This window comes from Manacus candei, unplaced genomic scaffold (genome assembly GCF_025592945.1).
Source record: "Manacus candei isolate 608988 ecotype Guabito, Panama unplaced genomic scaffold, ASM2559294v1 h1tg000003l, whole genome shotgun sequence".
Classification (NCBI taxonomy): domain Eukaryota; kingdom Metazoa; phylum Chordata; class Aves; order Passeriformes; family Pipridae; genus Manacus; species Manacus candei.
The window spans coordinates 17,236,708-17,258,723 of NW_026138051.1; the positions used below are offsets into that span (position 1 = coordinate 17,236,708).

Below are 22,016 nucleotides of genomic sequence, written 5' to 3' on the forward strand. Positions count from 1 at the left end.
AGTGGATGGGAGGTGCAGGGCACAGGTCTCTTAGCTCCTTCAGGGAGGAGCTTGCCTTGTGTCTGCCTTGGCCTTTTCTGGTATAGGTAGTTTGAAGCGTGTCTTCCAAAACCTCCATCTGCCATGTCTTCCTAAAGCCACAGCCCTTCATTCACTACCTCCCTGTTCTTTTGGGGTCTGGTTTTTTTCAAACTGATCATCTTTTCTGTGCCTTAATGATATGTGCTGATAAACCCACCTAGAAATTATTGCCCTTGGGGTTTTCCCTCTACTTTCTGTTGCTGTGGATGCCAGGAAGACTAGGCTCTTGTTTGCACAACCACACAATGTGCCAGGTTTTAAATGGTTTTCCCTGTTTCTGAATGCACTCTATGCAATGCTTTCCAAGGGGTTGACCAACATCTGCCCTCAGTGGTGCACACTCTCCTCCCGTGGAGAAGTCTGTGTTGCCTGCTTCCTGGAGTTCAGGCTGGAAGGGAGGAGTTAAGATGATGAAGCAGCTGATGGCAATGTCCTGGTTCCAGATTTCTCTCTGCTGTCACTAAACTGCATTTTTGCCTTGCTTGCCATCTAGGACATCTCCTTTTTCACAGATGAGCCTTTCTCATTTAGCCTGCTCAGATTCTCTCTTCATTTACAAGTGACCTGGCAAGAAAACTCAACTGCAGTCTTTCCCATAAGGTCATTTAGCTGGGCCCATTCATCTCCATGCTGTGGGTTTCTTCTTTCAGCTACCTTTTCAATGAAGAACTCTGGCTGGTGATGGAATATGTGGAGGGATGCACCTTAGGCGATGTCATTTCCAAACAAGCTCTTGAGGAAGAGATGATAGCCTCTATCAGTCGGGAGGTAAGGGATGCTGCCCTTGCTTCTGACAGCTTGGACAGGATGGTTCTTTGCAAAAGGTGGTAAGAGCAGGAGTGATTTCCTGTTCAGAGCTTTGTTTCTGCGTTGCTGTTATGATGTGGAGAAGAAAAGAGCATCCAAGTGAACGGCCTGCCAGTCTCACTGCATTTCTTGTACTCTGTTATTATACTCCTATAATGTTGTTGTACTTTCCTTTCTAGTTTAATTTCATTTTATTTTATTTATTATTCCAAACTTTGCCACTTGAGGTATGTCTGCAATTGTTGTGTCACCTGGAAATTTGATCTTTTAGAGCCATTTCCTTTTTTGTGGGAAAAAAATCAGCCTAATTAATTTTTTTCTCTCATTTCTTTGTTTAATCTCAGTGCCTGAAAGCCCTGGATTTCCTTCATTCAAATCGAGTGATCCACAGAGACATCAAAAGTGACAATATTCTTCTAGGAATCGATGGATCTGTGAGATTGAGTAGGTGTTCTTGGTCAGGCACAGCGTTCCTTGGAGGCAGGGTCTGGGGTTGCCTTTGAGTGCCTGCCAGCTCCCCAAAAGTGGTGCTGGTGGGAGTGCCCAGCCCACTGCTGTAAGCTGAGAGCAGAGTTGCAATGTGCAGAGAGCTCTAGAGAGGATGAGGCTGTCAAGAGTGCCTTTGGTTTGGGTATGTCCCTTCCAGAGGAAACAGAGCACAGCCACTCTTCCAGCTAGATTCAACACTGTGCTCTCAGACTGAGAGTGGGGAATTCTTGTGCTTGCTTTCATAATTCAAGCCGGTTTTAACACTATTTCTTTTTTCTGCAGTTGATTTTGGCTTATGTGCTTGGCTGAAGCCCCGGCGAAAGACATGGAGGTCATTTTTTGCAGCTCCTTTCTATATGGCATCAGAAATGTTGAGAGGAGACAGATATGATGCCAAAGTGGACATCTGGGCCCTTGGGATCACAGCACTAGAAATGGTGGATGGTCCTACACGGGTAAGGTGCAAATAGTGTCAGAGAGCCCTGCCTTTCTCCCCTGAGCCATATCTTTCTCCCACTCACATCAGCTTGAACTAGTCCCCCCAAGGCCCACGTCTAAAAGTGTCCTGGAGCACATCTGCTCACAGGAGAAGCGACATGTGCCAGTGCAGAAATGGGCCGTTTTGGCCTCCCACAATGCTTGAATTCCTCCTGTGCTCTTTGAACTCCCTTGGAGCTGGATCTCCCAATGGCAGGAGTTTTTCAGCAGCAGGATTCTCCCGTTGGAGAATTACTGTGAAAAGCATTTCAAGGGGATCTGCAGGCCAGAAGTCTTTTCAAACTGGGACCAGTGCCCACTGCTTACCTGAGCCTTTCAGGGCAGGTCACTGCTTCTAGTACTGCCACAAGTATGTATTAGCCAGTACATTTCTAAAAGTAGGTTCTAGCACAGCTCCTTGTAGTAAGCCAATGTATTTTCAAGTTTGCAGTTGTAGATGCTAATTCCCTAAAATGAAATGACCCGTTCTTACATCAAAGGAGTGTGCAATAGGCCAGGAAGGTATACTGGGATAAAACCCCATGAACTAACAGCTGAAACCAAGTTAAATGCTGCACAGTTAATTCCTGAGGAAGGCAACAATTGAGGACAATGTCAGTCTTCCAGTTCTTCTGAAAAAGGTCCCTGACTTTGCTTGGAAGACTTCTTTTGGATTGCATTTGCCTTGCAGAAGGCAGCAAAAAGAGATGAAGGCAATTAGCAGGACTGGTCTGGATGCTGAAAATTCTCTGCTTCCTTAAGCTCAAATGTTGATCAGGGCTCCTGGAGAAGCCCCAGGTCAAGTCTCAGAAAGCAAGGACTGGCCTGTGCTGGAGCTCTTCCCCTCAGGGAGGGATGATTAATGGCTGCCTTGTGTTTCCTTTGTCCCAGCCTAAGGACGTGCCACCGGAGCTGGAGACTCCCAGAGAACTGTCGCCTGTGTTCCGTTCCTTCCTGCAGTCCTGCCTGAATCGGAAGGTGAAGCGTCGATGGACGGCCAAGAAGCTGCTGAAGGTAAAGTGGCTGCAGGTGAAACAGCTGTCCAGGGATGGGCTTTGTCATCAGCTAAACTCAGAGGCATCAGGAGGCTTCCTCTCCTACTAATCTCCACTCTTGGTGCTTTTCAAATGACAACGAAGTAGCATCCTAGAATAATTTGGCTTGGAAGGGACCTTTAAGTGGCATCTAGTCCAACCCCCCTGCAACGAGCAGGGACATCTTCAACTAGACCGGATTGCTCAGAGCCCTGTCCCACCTGACCAGGGGTGGGGCATCCACTTCCTGTGCCAGTGTTTCAGCACCCTCATTCTAAACAATAACTTCCTTAGATGTAACCAGAATCTATCCTCTTCCACTTGAAAACCATGACCCTTTGTCCCATTGCAACAGGCCCTTTGAAAAAATGTGTCCCCTTGAAGGACTGAAAGGCCACAATAAGTTCTCCCTGGGACCTTCTCTTCTCCAGTGCCATCTCTCATGGCCTTTCCTCCAAGGAAAGGTCTTCCACCATCTGGTCCTGTCTGTGGCCCTGGCTTGTACTTTGGGAGGACACTTGGTTGTACCTGGTGGCAAAAGACCTGGAGTAGCATAATAGCAGGTCCAGAGGCTGAAATGGTGTTGGTGGAGGGGGACCCAAGGAAGCAGTCCCAGCCAAGTGGTCAGAGTATTAATGGCCTGGGAGAAGGAAGGGGCTGTGGGGAGCTCACTGTGAGCCTCAGAGGGGGCCCAGCTTGTCCCTCCTGCCCCACTCTTTGAGGTTCTGCCACCCAAGGAGGGACAGCTGAGCGGGCCTTGTCCCAGCCCCATTTGCTGCCTGGCACATTCAAGCAGGCCAGAAGTGCTCCAGGGTTCTGGCAGGTTTTATGGCAGAGAGAGGGAGCTGCAGAAGGTGCCACTGGGCTGTCCCTGCTGGGAAGGAAGGTGGCAGCCAGCACAGGGAGGGGCAGGGGTGGAATGCACACACTGCTCTCCCTGCAAGCCAGAGCTGAGTCCATCAGCGCTCTGCCCCTTGTGTCCCTGCTCTTGTCTGGGTGCTGAGAACCTCCACCTCAGTGCTCTTCAGAACAACACACAGGCCTGCATCCTCCTGGGGTTGACCTTGCTTAGAGGTACGGGAATTTCCCGAGGAGGGGCTTATGCTCCTCATCAATTTTCACACCTAAAATAGCCCAAGTCTTTAGAGAAGAGGAACCTAAGGGAGTCCTTTGAGTTTTCTGAAATGGAAAAAGGCCCGAGACAGCAAGTGGCATTCCCGAGCACTGGCAAGGCAAACCTCCTTGCTGCAGACACCTTGAGAAATTGAATAATGGCCTTATGGGCCATGTTTCCTGTGATAGCAAGGTCCTGGACATGAAGTTGGAGGTGTAGATGGTGCCCTCAGTCCTCCTGATGTGTATTGCTGGTAACCAGAGGGATCCTGCTGGAGCCTGTGAGAATCTGTGTTTGGAAAGTAATGGCTCTATTGGTTTTTCTTTCGTTTTGGGTGCAGCATCCGTTTTTAAAGAAATCCAAGAGTCTTGACGAGATGGCTCCTCTGATTGATGCAGCCAGGAGATCCACAACACAGGCACCAGAACCTCTGCTGGGTCCCTCTCTTTCTGGACAAGAGGGGAAAGAAGAGCAAGCAGAGAAAGAAGTTGTCAAAGCAAAGCCTTAACAAATGAAATCAGTAAGTGCCAGCGTACATTAGCGCTGCCTTTGGTGTCATTCAGAGCTGCAAGTTCCTGAGCAGACAGTGTTTGCCATGCATGGCTGAAGATTGTGAGGGCTGTAGCCCTGCCATGACATGGTGCTACAGCCCAGCCACTGACACCTGGAAAAGGGGTTTTGAACTTCCAAATTGAGTCAGGGTCCCTTGCAGGAGACAGGAGAAACTGTCCCTTGGGGATACCTGCCCCTCTGCACAGTTCAAAAATGCATAAAAATTGAAGAGGAAACTGCCCATGAACTCGTGTAAATCCAGTCTTTTCTTCTCGTCCATTCACTTTGTGAAGTGGCCAGCAAGAGACAGTTTAAGAGCCCAACTGGTGGCCAACAGCATCTTCCCAAGGGTTTGCATTTGAACTATGATCTCAGGGCATCTCTGCAAGCCACCTTTCTGACAGAACCTAATTCTTGCCACAGATCCTCAAGAGCTCTGCAATGGCAGGCACTGCTGCAGCATCACAACCTGAAGAAGTCTCCTTTCCCAACACTGATATGCCTCCACTCGCAAAGGAGGCAGAGTAAAGAAGGACTTGGAAAACAGCCAATGTATGTGTGGAGGAACAAGAAACAGAATGGCAGCGTTTCCGAGCTTGCAGAGACCTGAATGGTGCTTGAGGAAAACACCAACTTATGGACTTGCATGTTTTTACCCAGTTCTGAAGCCAGTTTAATGTACCCACACATATACCTCTGTATCAATCCCCTTGACTTGTACTACCCCAGACATGTCTGAACTTGTCCCCAGTTATTCCCACCAAAAGTTGTTTTCTCCCTTACTCTCCCCTGCTTTCCCGCTCATCCCACACTGATTGGCCAGAAAATGCCGCAGTGCGGAGTGAGCTCCCATTGGCCCCAGATACCTGACTCCTCCCAAGTTCCTCCCTCCTTCTCCCTACTCCCCAGTCCTGTGGCACCCTGAGATGTCCGTCCCATGCTCCGCCCCGGTTATCGGACCTCCCTCACCTGAACCCTACATAAGTCCTCGTTCCTCCTAATAAAATAGCTGTTGCACCCCTTCCTTCTGCCTTGTCAGACCGTTCTGTGTCGCGTCCCTGTTTCCTTCCGCACCGGGCGGTGGCAAGTATCTACTCTGATCTTTGCAGCCACTTCATTATTAAATTAACTTTTGTTGTTATTCATAGCTGGGAAGCCCCATTGATGGGGGTTTTGGTATGGCTTGGAATTGGGGAAGGAAAGAATTAAAGGAAAAACGGAAAGATGGGGGGGGGGGGTGGTGGAACTGGGGCTTCCTTCAAGTTGGCAGCGGGACGGCGTGGGGCCGGGGAGCTGTAGGGAGACTCCTCGCCACTGTGCTCAGTGCCTGGCCTCTTCCCCCCGCCCCACCCCATCGCCCAGGCTGAGAACCGTCGCCGCTGCTGCCTCAGTCTGGGGGCCGCCCCGCCTCATCGGCAACTGTTCTTGCCTCAGCCCTCAGGTGTTTTCCTCTCAGCCCGCACCAATTTTCCCCTCAATCCGCTGCCGGTTTTGCCTCAGCCCACAGCCCTTTCTGCCTCATAACTGCCCCACCCCGCCTCAGCTGCAGCCGGTTTTGTCTAAGCCCAGAGCCATTCTCATCTCAGCCCTTGTGCCCCGCTGCTTCAGCCCGCAGCGGTTTTTGCTTCAGCCTGGGGGTCACCCCATCTCAGCTGAGGCCTCAGTGATGCCGGGAAAAGGCGACGCTAGTAAAACTCAAGAGCCACAGGCGCTATGAAGCCGCTCGTTGTTTATTACGCTGCCGGACGCGCGCGAGCGCTCCCCCCTCACGGCTCCCGTTTTCTACCCGTAGGTCATCCATATCCATCGCACTCTTGCATTGGTGCCTGTTCTTTTCTGATTTCTGTCTCCTCTGAGCATTTCTCCATGTGCTTAGTTTCCTGTCAAGGTAAACCCTCAAAAGACTGTGGAAAATCAGTCTTTGTGGAGCCACCTGTGCTTCGGAGCTGCCTCTGCTGTTGTGGTTATTGTTGTTGTTGTTGTTGTTGTTGTTGTTGTTGTTGTTGTTACCAGCTGACTACAAAGGGCTCACAGCCCCGCACAGTGGGGCTGCCTTTTGGATCTGCTGCAAGGTGGTATCTCTGTTTCACACGAGCATCTTTCATGTTGTTTCTTTCAGAGGGCATTGTGAGTGAGGAGAACCCTATGAAGAAATACACTTTACAGCAGATAATTGGCCAAGGGTAAGTCCAATCTCAGCTACTTCCACAAAACCATGGGCCAGGGATTTTGCTGGTGTCCTATCAAGCATGCAGTCGGGCAAGCTGCAAACATGGGCAGACACTGGGCTTACATCCTCCTGTCTGTCAGTCCTGATCAGTATTTAATAACTGTGGTCAGAAGGCATTGTCAAAGACAACTCAATGCTGGCAGTCTCTTGCCTGTAACAAGGAGCAGGACATTGAGTATGTCCTATGTTTTCTCCTGGCCACCCTGCATGGCACAGGGCTGCTGGGCTGCTGGGCTGCTGCTGAAGCCGAGTGTTTTATAAACACTGGGCAGCAGAGCTCTGCTCTCTGGGCTGGCTTTCTCACCCAGGGCCTAAACACCTTCTCCTTTCTTGGCTGCTGCTCTGTTTCTAGGAGTTGTGGAACAGTTTTCCGAGGAGTTGACATTGCCACAGGAGGACAGGTAAGGGCCAGCACCCCCGGCAGATTGTGCAGCTCTCGAGTGCTTTCCCCTCCGCTGGCAGCTGTGGCCACAGCTCTGGGTGGCCACGAGATCTTTGCTGCAGAGACTGTTCCTCTGAGGGCAGACAAGTGTCAGCCTGCAAGACACGGTTTGGACAGACCTTGTCCTTATTATGTCCCCAAAAGAAGGCAAGGAGGGCAGGGGTATCTTTCAGAGAAGGACACCTTTGCTCAGACTTATTTACTGACTATGCTAATGCATCAGCTACTTGGTGGCTCCTTACCCAGCTGCAGTGCTGCACTTGGGAAGTGCACTTACACAGGAGTCTGCAAGGGATCTAAAGGCCCTGAGCACTGCTCATAACCCCGGCCACACCCATAAAATACCCTAGAATGGGTTATTCCTTTTTAAACCCAGAAAAGAATTGCCAATAGGAACTGGGTTAAAAACGTTCTTTAGAGTTGCAAAATCCAACTTCAAGATGTTACAAAGTACAGGGATTATATTTTTCTGTGTAACCCTCATGACCTTTCAGGATGGGATTTCCCACACTATGGATTGATTGTTTGGAGACCATTTGTCCAGAGTTTACAAGGCAAAATGTCTATAGCCATGTGTCCTGTAACTGGCACACAAGGGCCAGTGGAGGAATCGCCTCTTGTCCTGTCAGTTAAGAAGCTCTGGTGTCTAATCCCAGGCAGTTTGGCCCACCCTGGCTCCATCATTCCAAAGACACCTGCTCCATGTGCGTTGTGGTCCTGTGCAACAGACTTCTCAAGTCTGTGGCTTTCGATCTCCTTTTAGGTGGCCATCAAGAAGATTTTACTTGGAGACCAAAAGCATCAAAGCGAAAAAGTTGTCCTGAGTAGCATGAGGCACCCCAATATCATTCGCTATATAGACAGGTGAGTGGTTCTGGGATTATCACATCATTGACACACTGCAAGCCAAGGGCTAAAAAGCCACTTTGGTCACTGGAAGAACATGGAGCTCTTCATTATTTCTCAACTCCTCCACCTGCAGTGGATGGGAGGTGCAGGGCACAGGTCTCTTAGCTCCTTCAGGGAGGAGCTTGTCTTGTGTCTGCCTTGGCCTTTTCTGGTATAGGTAGTTTGAAGCGTGTCTTCCAAAACCTCCATCTGCCATGTCTTCCTAAAGCCACAGCCCTTCAGTTCACTACCTCCCTGTTCTTTTGGGGTCTGGTTTTTTTCAAACTGATCATCTTATCTTTGCCTTAATGATACGTGCTGATAAACCCACCTAGAAATTATTGCCCTTGGGGTTTTCCCTCTACTTTCTGTTGCTGTGGATGCCAGGAAGCCTAGGCTCTTGTTTGCACAACCACACAATGTGCCAGGTTTTAAATGGTTTTCCCTGTTTCTGAATGCACTCTATGCAGTGCTTTCCAAGGGGTTGACCAACATCTGCCCTCAGTGGTGCACACTCTCCTCCCATGGAGAAGTCTGTGTTGCCTGCTTCCTGGAGTTCAGGCTGGAAGGGATGAGTTAAGATGATGAAGCAGCTGATGGCAATGTCCTGGTTCCAGATTTCTCTCTGCTGTCACTAAACTGCATTTTTGCCTTGCTTGCCATCTAAGACATCTCCTTTTTCACAGATGAGCCTTTCTCATTTAGCCTGCTCAGATTCTCTCTTCATTTACAAGTGACCTGGCAAGAAAACTCAACTGCAGTCTTTCCCATAAGGTCATTTAGCTGGGCCCATTCATCTCCATGCTGTGGGTTTCTTCTTTCAGCTACCTTTTCAATGAAGAACTCTGGCTGGTGATGGAATATGTGGAGGGATTCACCTTAGCTCCATTCAAGCTCTTGAGGAAGAGATGATAGCCTCTATCAGCTGGGAGGTAAGGGATGCTGACCGTGCTTCTGACAGCTTGGACAGGATGGTTCTTTGCAAAAGGTGGTAAGAACAGGAGTGATTTCCTCTTCAGAGCTTTGTTTCTGCATTGCTGTTATGATGTGGAGAAGAAAAGAGCATCCAAGTGAACGGCCTGCCAGTCTCACTGCATTTCCTGTACTCTGTTATTATACTCCTATAATGTTGTTGTACTTTCCTTTCTAGTTTAATTTCATTTTATTTTATTTATTATTCCAAACTTTGCCACTTGAGGTATGTCTGCAATTGATGTGTCACCTGGAAATTTGATCTTTTAGAGCCATTTCCTTTTTTGTGGGAAAAAAATCAGCCTAATTAATTTTCTCCTTGTGTTTCTGTGTTTAATCTCAGTGCTTGAAAGGACTGGACTTCCTTCATTCAAATCGAGTGATCCACAGAGTCATCAAAAGTGGCAATATTCTTCTGGGAATGGATGGATCTGTGAAATTGAGTAGGTGTTCCTCGTCAGGCACAGCATTCCTGGGAGGCAGGGTATATGTAGTGTGTATATATATATATATATGTATATATATACAGAGTTTGTGTAAATATATATTGTGTGTATCTACACAATGTACTGTAGAATTATAACCGTTGTATATAGATAATGTATATATGTGTTTGTATATAGACTGTGTATATAGTGTGTATATATGTAGTGTATATATATATAGCGTTTGTGTAAATATATATTGTGTGTATCTGTAGTATATGTATATAAATATGTATTTTTATAGACATTCGGAGGCCCTTCTATAGGTGCTACACACTGTAGAGAGAGGTGTAATATCGTGTATAGGATAATGTATGATGTCTTCTGTAAACGATACCCTGTATTTATCGGTGTGTGTGTGTTGCGTCGGTACCTGGCCATGGTTTTACCTGGACGGATGGAAGGATGGGTGGGTGAATGGATACAGATCGCCCTCTCGCGGCTGCCAGCGGGGCAGGCGGAGGCAGAAGTCCCTGAATATGTGTTTGTAAACCTTTTGCTTCAGTCACTTCACATTGAAGTTATGAAAGGCCGAAATGAAACATTTCCCACCCATTTCCCCCGTTTTCATTTCCGAGGGACTCTCTGCTGAAGGTGGCCTGAGTATGTACATAAATGCAGCACCCTCCAAAAAACCCTGTTTTTCCCACAAGTTGTTAAAAAATACTGCCCAGCTCTGTTAGGAGCTGGAGCCCACAGTGAGGGGGCATCGTCCCTGCCCAGCCTTGGCTATCATGCGGGGAGCAGGCAGCCTTGCTTCACCTGGGATTCACTGGGGAAGCCAGAAGCCTTGTAAATCAGCACAGCCAGTTGTGTTCCCAGCTTGGGAACTCAGCTCCTTCTGATGGGCAAACCCTGTCTGTTCCAACTGCTTCCAAGAAATAATAAATGCAGATGTACAGACATTCTGCTTGGCCTGTACTCTATAGGGCATTTGCACGACACCCCATAACTCTCCTGCACTGTAGCCCCTTATATAATGCTCCCTTTTATATAGATAATGTACATACTTGTGTGTGTGTATATATAGAGAGAGACTGTGTAAATAGTGTGTACATATAGTGTGTATATATATGTATATACAAATATATATATATATACACATATATGTATGTATTTGTGTGGGAACAGGAAAAAATTAAAGGAAAAACGAAAAGGTGGGGGACGGGACGGGACGGGACTGGGGCTTCCTTCAAGTTGGCAGCGGGACGGCGTGGGGCCGGGGAGCTGTAGGGAGACTCCTCGCCACTGTGCTCAGTGCCTGGCCTCTTCCCCCCGCCCCACCCCATCGCCCAGGCTGAGAACCGTCGCCGCTGCTGCCTCAGTCTGGGGGCCGCCCCGCCTCATCGGCAACTGTTCTTGCCTCAGCCCTCAGGTGTTTTCCCCTCAGCCCGCACCAGTTTTTCCCTCAACCCTCAGCCATTTTTCCTTCAGATCACAGTCGGTTTTGCCTCAGCTCGGACCAATTTTCCCCTCAGCCCGCAGCCGGTTTTGCCTCAGCCCACAGCCCTTTCTGCCTCATAACTGCCCCCCCCCCCCCCCCCCCGCCTCAGCTGCAGCCGGTTTTGTCTAAGCCCAGAGCCATTCTCATCTCAGCCCTTGTGCCCCGCTGCTTCAGCCCGCAGCGGTTTTGCTTCAGCCTGGGGGTCACCCCATCTCAGCTGAGGCCTCAGTGATGCCGGGAAAAGGCGACGCTAGTAAAACTCAAGAGCCACAGGCGCTATGAAGCCGCTCGTTGTTTATTACGCTGCCGGACGCGCGGGGATGACTCCGCCTGACACGCGCGAGCGCTCCCCCCTCACGGCTCCCGTTTTCTCCCCGCAGGTCATCCATATCCATCGCACGGTTTTACATATTCAGGAACTACCCCAGAGTGGGCGCTGGTCTATGGAAATCTCGGGACACGCCTTCTGGCGCCTGCCCACTTCTCTCGGGTGGTCGTAGGGGATGAAGGCTTCGAGTCTGCCTCTCACCGAACGGTTCACCTCGCTCTCGGAGCATGCGCAGTCTCTCAGCACCTTCCCCTCAGCAGGCAGCAAAGAGGGAGACCCCCTCACACACACCCGCTGCTCCGTGGCCCTGATATTCCACTGGAGCAGACAGAAAGGCTAGTCAGGGCCCCAGAAAATCTTACACGCACACAGAAGTTGGATAGGAGAAGGATTTAAGAGCTCCATGTCCACTGAGGCTTCCGACCCTGTAGGTTTCCCACAAGCCTAAGGGAATTTGGGGTTTGCAGGTGCACCAGGAGCTCAGTGCTGGGCAGAGAACTTTCTTGGGAGAAAGTCTGACTTGAGTGGCTATGGGAGAAGTGGCCAAAGGGGGGAGAACGGGCAGGAAGCACCCACGGGGGCACCCCCACTCTGACAGCTGCTCCAAGGGCTCCCTGCCACGTGTGGAACACGGACGTGTCCCTGAGGGATTGACAACAAATGCTGTCCATGTCAGGCAATCACAGCTGTTCTGAATGTCCTCCAAGCCTCTCCACGGTAAAAGGGGAGAAGCCCAGCTTGGTGCAGCGAGGGCTGTGCCGTGAGGGCTGCCGGGAAGGAATCTCTCTCTTCCTGGAGTTGTCAAATACCTCTGAAATCCTCGGGATAATAGAACTCTCAAACCCTGCAATGCTACTGTTAAAAAGCAAGGCGTCACTTTATTCACAGTGCTGAGGGCTGTGGGTGACCAGTCAAAGGCCTCCACACAGACAGAGATTGAAAACTTATTATTCCATTATTCCATGGAAGAGCAGAGTTGATTTCCAGATGAGTTTTAGGCAGAAAGGTGAGCTTTACATCGGGAGGTAAGCTGACAAGTCACTGTGAGAAAGGGAGGTCAGGCTCCAGCAGGAGAGCAAGATTCAACATTCCAGGGGTCAAGAAGCCACCCAAAACCATTGCAGCGTGGGGAACCTTGAACGGCTGGTTCCGTGATGTCACAGGACTGTTGCCCCACTGTCGCTGTGATGTCACTGAAGTGCTGGGTGGCCACTGCAGTGTCCGTGGAACGCTCTCATTCAGGCACCAAGGGCCTCGGCTTGCGGTGCAGTTCGTCGCGTGCTCATCGCAGAGGAGTCTTCGGATTGAGGATTTCTCAGCGGAGAGTTGCGAACGGGCATCGAAGAGGTTTTTTCAGATCGAGGAGCTCTCAGTGGAGACCCTGCAAACCAGCGAACGGTTTTCTTTCCCCTCCCCCAAGGGGCTGTGCCCCTTGGACTGCAGCACAGCTTTGCTGACATGTTTCGGCAAATCTGTGCTGCAGTTCATGATTTTGTGCTCCTTTCATCAAATTTATATTTTTCTCCAGACAGGCCCTGCCAGGTGATGGATGTCCCGAGAGGTGAGTAGTGTTTGTTCCTGGGGGCAGCATACCTGGCTTTGGCATGGCTGCGTTCTTTATGCTCTTCCTTAGGCACTGAGATGATTTAGAAACAAAACTGCCCTTAAGATGCCCTTAGTTTGGTAGAACTCCTGTCAACAGCTTTGTCTGAAAAGGAGGGGTCTGTGTGTGGACAGCATTTGGAATGGAACTTGAGGGGGTTCTGTGCCCTCCACTGGATAGCCTGTGGAGTCTGTAATTTCCTCACTTTGCTGGTTCTACCAGTACGACTTCCAAAATGCAGGCTTGGGAGAGCTTCTCAGAAGTTCTCAAAACTGTTCAGTTATCTCCAGAACTGAGGGGAAAGCATCCTGTTTGTTAAATTCCATAATTAAAGGATTTGATCACACCAATGACTTTTGAAATAAAATGCCAACTTGCAAACAGTGCAGGCTCCTGAACCCAGGAGCTGTTCGTGTGCTATGACAGAATGGCTAGAGGGGATTTTGGGACAGTTTTTCTGGGGAACCATTTTCAGCAAGCTAAAGAGAACTGATGCTTGCCATTTATTAAAAGAAAAACCAAAAGCTAACAGAACAGAAAAAGGAGAAAAAAAAGAAGAGGAAACTTCTTTAGCTCTTCAACTAAAGCTGCTTTAGCTCTTGGGCAGAACAGAAGCATTGACTGTTAATGGACAATTTACATTTGCTTGATGGAGTTTCTATTTGTTTTATTTCCTGGGAAAACAGCATAAAAAATAGACAGGAAACTGTAGAAGAAGATGAATGTGGGGTTTTGTCCTCTTCTCTTGCTTGCTGTGCAAAAGAACTGTTGCTCCTGGAGAGATGTTGTGAAAGAAAAATGCTCTTTATTTGGGTTGCCTTGTGTGATGGGATTCCCCACAAGAGGCAGTTTTCTGACAGCATCTGCTTCATTTTGCCTTGCCCATTGCAGACGGAGGAATCACCAGTGGATATGGAGGTAGACAGAGAGCAGCCCGTCCTTCTGTGAGTGGAAAAGGAAGCTTTGACGTTCCTAGTTTTAAGAATCATGGAGCGAGCTGTGAGCTTGGCCTGTTACAAAAGAGTGCCAGCCTGAGAGGCTGAAAGCAAGTCCATGAAAGAAAGTCCATGTCAGTGCCTTTGCAGCAGCAGCAGCAGCAGCCAAGGCATCCCTGGCCGTTTTCTCATTTTCTGTTCAAGAGCTTTTAAACAGAGGAAGGTCTGGGTTTGCAGGCAGAAGACTGTTTGCTGCTTTTAGCCGTGGTGGGACATCTAAGTCAGAGCAATATGCAGCACTGTCTAACTAGTTGGTAAAGCGAGCAAATTTGGGACAATGGGATGTAATGCCCTGCCACTGAGAGGCAGCTGGGACTGTGGAGGGGCTTCAACTCCCCTAATTTGATAGAGTTAAATTGGCCTGGCACATACGCACTGTAGAACTGAGGCCCGTAGGACCAAGTGCATGTTAATGGCTGTCTTGTGTTTCCTTTGTCCCAATCCTAAGGACGTGCCACCCCAGCTGGAGACTCCCAGAAATCCGCCGTCTATGTTCCGATCCATCCTGCAGTCTTACCTGTATGGGAATGTGAGGCCCCAATGGCCTACCAGGCAGCTTCTGCAGACAAAGTGGCTGCAGGTGAAACACCTCTCCAGGGATGGGCTTTGTCATCAGCTAAACTCAGAGTCATCAGGAGGCCTCCTCTCCTACTAATCCCCAGTCTTGGTGCTTTTCAAATGACAACTAAGTAGCATCACAGAATAGTTTGGCTTGGAAGGGACCTTTAAGTGGCATCTAGTCCAACCCCCCTGCAACGAGCAGGGACATCTTCAACTAGACCGGGTTGCTCAGAGCCCTGTCCCACCTGACCAGGGATGGGGTATCCACTTCCTGTGCCAGTGTTTCAGCACCCTCATTCTAAACAATGACTTCCTTAGATGTAACCAGAATCTATCCTCTTCCACTTGAAAACCATGACCCTTTGTCCCATTGTAACAGGCCCTTTGAAAAAATATGTCCCCTTGAAGGATTGAAAGGCCACAATAAGCTCTCCCTGGGACCTTCTCTTCTCCAGTGCCATCTCTCGTGGCCTTTCCTCCAAGGAAAGTTGTTCCACCATCTGGTCCTGTCTGTGGCCCTGGCTTGTACTTTGGGAGGACACTTGGTTGTACCTGGTGGCAAAAAGAGCTGGAGCAGAATAATAGCAGGTCCAGAGGCTGAAATGGTGTTGGTGGAGGGGGACCCAAGGAAGCAGTCCCAGCCAAGTGGTCAGAGTATTAATGGCCTGTGAGAAGGAAGGGGCTGTGGGGAGCTCACTGTGATCCTCAGAGGGGGCCCAGCTTGTCCCTCCTGCCCCACTCTTTGAGGTTTCTGCCACCCAAGGAGGGACAGCTGAGCGGGCCTTGTCCCAGCCCCATTTGCTGCCTGGCACATTCAAGCAGGCCAGAAGTGCTCCAGGGTTCTGGCAGGTTTTGTGGCAGAGAGAGGGAGCTGCAGAAGGTGCCACTGGGCTGTCCCTGCTGGGAAGGAAGGTGGCAGCCAGCACAGGGAGGGGCAGGGGTGGAATGCACACACTGCTCTCCCTGCAAGCCAGAGCTGAGTCCATCAGCGCTCTGCCCCTTGTGTCCCTGCTCTTGTCTGGGTGCTGAGAACCTCCACCTCAGTGCTCTTCAGAACAACAAACAGGCCTGCATCCTCCTGGGGTTGACCTTGCTTAGAGGTACGGGAATTTCCCGAGGAGGGGCTTATGCTCCTCATCAGTTTTCACACCTAAAATAGCCCAAGTCTTTAGAGAAGAGGAACCTAAGGGAGTCCTTTGAGTTTTCTGAAATGGAAAAGGCCCGAGACAGCAAGTGGCATTCCCGAGCACTGGCAAGGCAAACCTCCTTGCTGCAGACACCTTGAGAAATTGATTAAGGGCCTTATGGGCCATGTTTGCCTGTGATAGCAAGGTCCTGGACATGAAGTTGGAGGTGTAGATGGTGCCCTCAGTCCTCCTGATGTGTATTGCTGGTAACCAGAGGAATCCCGCTGGAGCCTGTGGGAAACTGCATTTGGAAAGTAATGGCTCCTTTCTTTGTTTTTTCCTTTGGGCAGCATCCAGTTTTAGAAAAATCTGATAGTCTCACCAACAACAGTCCTCTGCTCGATGCAGCCAGGAGATTCCTTACAGAGAGGTTCACAACACCATCAACAGAACCTCTGCTGGCTCCCTCTGTTTCTGGACAAGAGAGTAAGGAAGAGCAAGCAGAGAAGGAAAACATCAGAGCAAAGCCTGAAGGAATGAAATCAGTAAGTGCCACTTTTGGTTAGCACTGCCTTTGGTGTCATTCAGAGCTGCAAGTTCCTGAGCAGCCAGTGCTTGCCATGCATGGCTGAAGAGTGTGAGGGCTGGAGTGCTGCCATGACATGGTGCTTCAGCCCAAGAAATTGTCCAGGCCAGGCCCTTGTGTGAAATGACCCTTTTGTTATTGTGTGTAACTATCCAACCTTGCAAGGGACAGAACGGTGACTGTCCCTGACACTACTGACTGTCCCCAGGGCACAACAGCAGTACCAGAACCTCTGCTGGCTCCCTGTCTTTCTGGACAAGAGGGTAAAGAAGAGCAAGTGGACGATGAACCCGTGGCTGTTGTTGGAGCTGCAGAGCCTGAAGAAATTAAATCAGTAAGTGCCAGACTACATTAGCATTGTCTTTGGTGTAACTTAGAACTTGTGATCAGAGTGAGCTTGCTTTTCCTGGCTGAAGAGTGTGAGGGCTGGAGTCCTTCCATGACACTGTGCTTCTACCCAGCCACTGACACCTGGGAAAGGGGATTTTGACCCTTCCTGTTCAGTCTTTAGATTGCTGTGCAGGATTCCTCAGAGACAGGAGAAACTGTCCCCTGGATGTACCTGCCCCTCCACAGGGCCTATTTCAGAAAAATCCATGAACAAGAAATTGGCCAGGCCCTTGTGTGAAATGACCCTTTTGTTATTGCGTGTTAACTATCCAACCTTGCAAGGGACAGAATGGTGACTGTCCCTGAATCTTCTGACTCTCCCCAGGGCACAAACGTGACACCAGAACCTCTGCTGGCTCCCTCTCTTTCCGGACAAGAGGGTAAAGAAGAGCAAGTGGACAATGAACCCGTGGCTGTTGTTGGAGCCACAGAGCCTGAAGAAATTAAATCAGTAAGTGCCAGACTACATTAGCATTGCCTTTGGTGTAATTTAGAACTTGTGATGAGAGCAAGCTTGCTTTTCATGGCTGAAGACTGTGCGAGGGCTGGAGTCCTTCCATGACACTGTGCTTCTACCCAGCCACTGACACCTGGAAAAGGGATTTTGACCCTTCCTGTTTAGTCTTTAGATTGCCGTGCAGGATTCCTCGGAGACAGGAGAAACTGTCCCTTGGATGTACCTGCCCCTCCACAGGGCCTATTTCAGAAAACCATGAAAAATGAACAAGAAAGTGGCCTTGTGTGAAATGACCCTTTTGTTATTGTGTGTAACTATCCAACCTTGCAAGGGACAGAACGGTGACTGTCCCTGACACTACTGACTTTCCCCAGGGCACAACAGCAGTACCAGAACCTCTGCTGGCTCCCTGTCTTTCTGGACAAGAGGGTAAAGAAGAGCAAGTGGACGATGAACCCGTGGCTGTTGTTGGAGCTGCAGAGCCTGAAGAAATTAAATCAGTAAGTGCCAGACTACATTAGCATTGTCTTTGGTGTAATTTAGAACTTGTGATGAGAGCAAGCTTGCTCTTCATGGCTGAAGAGTGTGAGGGCTGGAGTCCTTTCATCACATGGTGCTTCAGCCCAGCCACTGACACCTGGAAAAGGGGTTTTGAACTTCCAAGTTGAGCCAGTGTCCCTGGCAGGACACATAGCAATAACTGTGCCCTGGGGTTACCTGCCCGTCTGAATAGCCTAATTGAGAAAATCTAAGCAAACTGAACAAGAAAGTGGCCTTTTGTGAAATGACCCTTTTGTTATTGTGTGTAACTATCCAACCTTGCAAGGGACAGAATGGTGACTGTCCCTGACTCTACTGACTCTCCCCAGGACACAACAGCAGCACCAGAACCTCTTCTGGCCCCCTCTGATTCTGGACAGGAGGTTGAAGAGAAAGAAGTGGAGAAGGAACCTGTGGCTGTTGGAAAAGTAAAGCCTGAAGAGATAAAACCAGTAAGTGCCAGCTTTGGTTAGCACTACCTTTGGTGTCATTCAGAGCTGCAAGTTCCTGAGCAGACAGCGCTTGCTCTTTGGGACTGAAGATTGTGAGGGCTCTAGCCCTGCCATGACATGGTGCTTCAGCCCAGCCACTGACACCTGGAAAAGGGGTTTTGAACTTCCAAGTTGAGTCAGAGTGTCCCTTGCAGGACACACAGCAATAACTGTGCCCTTGAGGGTAGTTGCCCCTCTGCACGACCTAGTTGAGAAAATGCATGAAAATTGAAGAGGAAACTGCCCAGGAACTCGTGTAAATCCAGTCTTTTCTTCTCGTCCATTCACTTTGTGAAGTGGGCAGCAAGAGACAGTTTAAGAGCCTGACTTGTGGCCAACAGCATCTTCCCAAGGGTTTGCATTTGAACTATGATCTCAGGGCAGCTCTGCAAGCCACCTTTCTGACAGAACCTAATTCTTGCCACAGATCCTCAAGAGGCCTGTTGCTGCTGCAGAACCACAACCTAAAAAAGTCACCTTTGCCAACACTGAAATGCCAAGCACAAGCACCGGGAAAGGAGACACTCGGAAGAAAAGCATTCCGAAGAAAAGGATTCCAAAGAAAATCCCGCACCAGCCGCCAACGCTGTCCCCACTAACACAACTTTACCTTGATGACCTCAGTACGTATCATGTATTTCCTGGCTGGTACAGCAGTCCATGGTATGCATGTCAGCTTTAGTTCTACTAAAGGAAGAGAGGAAGCAACAGAGCACTGTGGCTGTTCCTTCTGCCTCTGAGGGCAGCTGGGGCTGGATTCAGTTTTCCTGAGCTTCCATCTACGCTCCAGGCAAAGGCAGAGATGGTTTCTGGTTGAGCAGAAGGCTTTGACCTAGTGAATGACCTAGTGAACTCCTGTGTGCAGAGGGCTAAACCCAAGAGAATATTAGGGTTCCTAAATTCTCTTTAGACTCCTGACTCCTCGCAGTACAGAGACTTTGCCGAAATCTCTAAGGTTGAAGACAAGCAGTGTGGTTCTTCAAATGGCACAGGCAAGGTCCTCTTCAGAACTCAGCCTGCTGATCAGTGATGAGGGTCCAAGTTCTTAAAGCCCCATTCTCAGGGATTAGAACTTGAGATGCTGCTCTTGAACAACATAAAGGCCTTTTTTTTGGCAAACTGCTGAAAGGTTGGGCAGATTCCATCCTCTCCTGTAAACACCTGATAATATTCTTTCTGTTCTGAAAATGGCACTTGTTCACAACAGTAGATTCCAAACCTCAATTTAATTGTCAAAATTTAATCTTGAATGCACTTAACTTAGTGCATTCAAAACTGCTAAACCTTTGGCCGAATCACACGAAGTGTTTCTCTCCAAGAAAATAAGGGCTCTGTTGCACCAGCTCTCCTTAATGTTTGTAGACAACAAATTCTTTCATTGGTGCCTGTTCTTTTCTGATTTCTGTCTCCTCTGAGCATTTCTCCATGTGCTTAGTTTCCTGTCAAGGTAAACCCTCAAAAGACTGTGGAAAATCAGTCTTTGTGGAGCCACCTGTGCTTCGGAGCTGCCTCTGCTGTTGTGGTTATTGTTGTTGTTGTTGTTGTTGTTGTTGTTACCAGCTGACTACAAAGGGCTCACAGCCCCGCACAGTGGGGCTGCCTTTTGGATCTGCTGCAAGGTGGTATCTCTGTTTCACATGAGCATCTTTCATGTTGTTTCTTTCAGAGGGCATTGTGAGTGAGGGGAACCCTACGAAGAAATACACTTTACAGCAGATAATTGGCCAAGGGTAAGTCCAATCTCAGCTACTTCCACAAAACCATGGGCCAGGGATTTTGCTGGTGTCCTATCAAGCATGCAGTCGGGCAAGCTGCAAACATGGGCAGACACTGGGCTTACATCCTCCTGTCTGTCAGTCCTGATCAGTATTTAATAACTGTGGTCAGAAGGCATTGTCAAAGACAACTCAATGCTGGCAGTCTCTTGCCTGTAACAAGGAGCAGGACATTGAGTATGTCCTATGTTTTCTCCTGGCCACCCTGCATGGCAGAGGGCTGCTGGGCTGCTGGGCTGCTGGGCTGCTGCTGAAGCCGAGTGTTTTATAAACACTCTGGGCAGCAGAGCTCTGCTCTCTGGGCTGGCTTTCTCACCCAGGGCCTAAACGCCTTCTCCTTTCTTGGCTGCTGCTCTGTTTCTAGGTCTTGTGGAACAGTTTTCCGAGGAGTTGACATTGCCACAGGAGGACAGGTAAGGGCCAGCACCCCCGGCAGATTGTGCAGCTCTCGAGTGCTTTCCCCTCCGCTGGGAGCTGTGGCCACAGCTCTGGGTGGCCACGAGATCTTTGCTGCAGAGACTGTTCCTCTGAGGGCAGACAAGTGTCAGCCTGCAACACACGGTTTGGACAGACCTTGTCCTTATTAAGTCCCCAAAAGAAGGCAAGGAAGGCAGGGGTATCTTTCAGAGAAGGACACCTTTGCTCAGACTTATTTACTGACTATGCTAATGCATCAGCTACTTGGTGGCTCCTTACCCAGCTGCAGTACTGCACTTGGGAAGTGCACTTACACAGGAGTCTGCAAGGGATCTAAAGGCCCTGAGCGCTGCTCATAACCCCGGCCACACCCATAAAATACCCTAGAATGGGTTATTCCTTTTTAAACCCAGAAAAGAACTGCAAATAGGAACTGGGTTAAAAACATTCCTTAGAGTAGCAAAATCCAACTTCAACATGTTACAAAGTTCTGGGATTGTATTTTTTTTTGTGAAACTTCCATGACCTTTTAGGACGGGATTTCCTCCATTATGGATTGATCGTTTGGAGACCATTTGTCCAGAGTTTACAAGGCAAAATGTCTATAGCCAAGTGTCCTGTAACTGGCACACAAGGGCGAGTGGAGGAATCGCCTCTTGTCCTGTCAGTTAAGAAGCTCTGGTGTCTAATCCCAGGCAGTTTGGCCCAGCCTGGCTCCATCATTCCAAAGACACCTGCTCCATGTGCGTTGTGGTCCTGTGCAACAGACTTCTCAAGTCTGTGGCTTTTAATCTCCTTTTAGGTGGCCATCAAGATGATGTGTCTTTCCAAGAGAAAGTACGCAAGAGAGATAATTTTAACTGAGGTTTCACTCTTGAGTAGCATGAGGCATCCCAATATCATTCGCTATATAGACAGGTGAGTGGTTCTGGGATTATCACATCGAGGTTCACATGTGCCTTGTGTCTGCCTTGGCCTTTTCTGGTATAGGTAGTTTGAAGCGTGTCTTCCAAAACCTCCATCTGCCATGTCTTCCTAAAGCCACAGCCCTTCAGTTCACTACTCCCTGTTCTTTTGGGGTCTGGTTTTTTCAAACTGACCATCTTTTCTGTGCCTTAATGATATGTGCTGATAAACCCTCCTAGAAATTATTGCCCTTGGGGTTTTCCCTCTACTTTCTGTTGCTGTGGATGCCAGGAAGACTAGGCTCTTGTTTGCACAACCACACAATGTGCCAGGTTTTAAATGGTTTTCCCTGTTTCTGAATGCACTTTATGCAATGCTTTCCAAGGGGTTGACCAACATCTGCCCTCAGTGGTGCACACTCTCCTCCCGTGGAGAAGTCTGTGTTGCCTGCTTCCTGGAGTTCAGGCTGGAAGGGATGAGTTAAGATGATGAAGCAGCTGATGGCAATGTCCTGGTTCCAGATTTCTCTCTGCTGTCACTAAACTACATTTTTGCCTTGCTTGCCATCTAGGACATCTCCTTTTTCACAGATGAGCCTTTCTCATTTAGCCTGCTCAGATTCTCTCTTCATTTACAAGTGACCTGGCAAGAAAACTCAACTGCAGTCTTTCCCATAAGGTCATTTAGCTGGGCCCATTCATCTCCATGCTGTGGGTTTCTTCTTTCAGCTACCTTTTCAATGAAGAACTCTGGCTGGTGATGGAATATGTGGAGGGATTCCCCTTAGGTGCTGTGGTTTCCATTCAAGCTCTTGAGGAAGAGATG

At 49.1% G+C, this 22,016-nt stretch overlaps 1 protein-coding gene and 1 long non-coding RNA gene across 3 annotated transcripts in view; one reads left to right on the forward strand and one right to left on the reverse strand.

Moving 5' to 3' along the window:
* The window catches only part of LOC127470847 (uncharacterized), an 83,001-nt gene extending 73,590 nt beyond the window's left edge, over positions 1-9,411 (reverse strand). For both annotated transcript variants that reach the window (XR_007904425.1, XR_007904423.1), the window contains exon 1: positions 9,062-9,411. This is a non-coding gene — a long non-coding RNA (uncharacterized LOC127470847). The remainder of the gene's footprint in view (positions 1-9,061) is intronic.
* The window catches only part of LOC127470375 (uncharacterized), a 181,219-nt gene that overhangs the window by 142,772 nt on the left and 16,431 nt on the right, over positions 1-22,016 (forward strand). Inside the window, exons 53-61 of the mRNA XM_051785824.1 lie at positions 732-849; positions 1,233-1,332; positions 1,660-1,832; positions 14,390-14,521; positions 15,980-16,174; positions 16,424-16,549; positions 16,931-17,056; positions 17,437-17,562; positions 17,932-18,054. Coding sequence (XP_051641784.1) covers positions 732-849; positions 1,233-1,332; positions 1,660-1,832; positions 14,390-14,521; positions 15,980-16,174; positions 16,424-16,549; positions 16,931-17,056; positions 17,437-17,562; positions 17,932-18,054 — 1,219 coding nt within the window. The remainder of the gene's footprint in view (positions 1-731; positions 850-1,232; positions 1,333-1,659; positions 1,833-14,389; positions 14,522-15,979; positions 16,175-16,423; positions 16,550-16,930; positions 17,057-17,436; positions 17,563-17,931; positions 18,055-22,016) is intronic.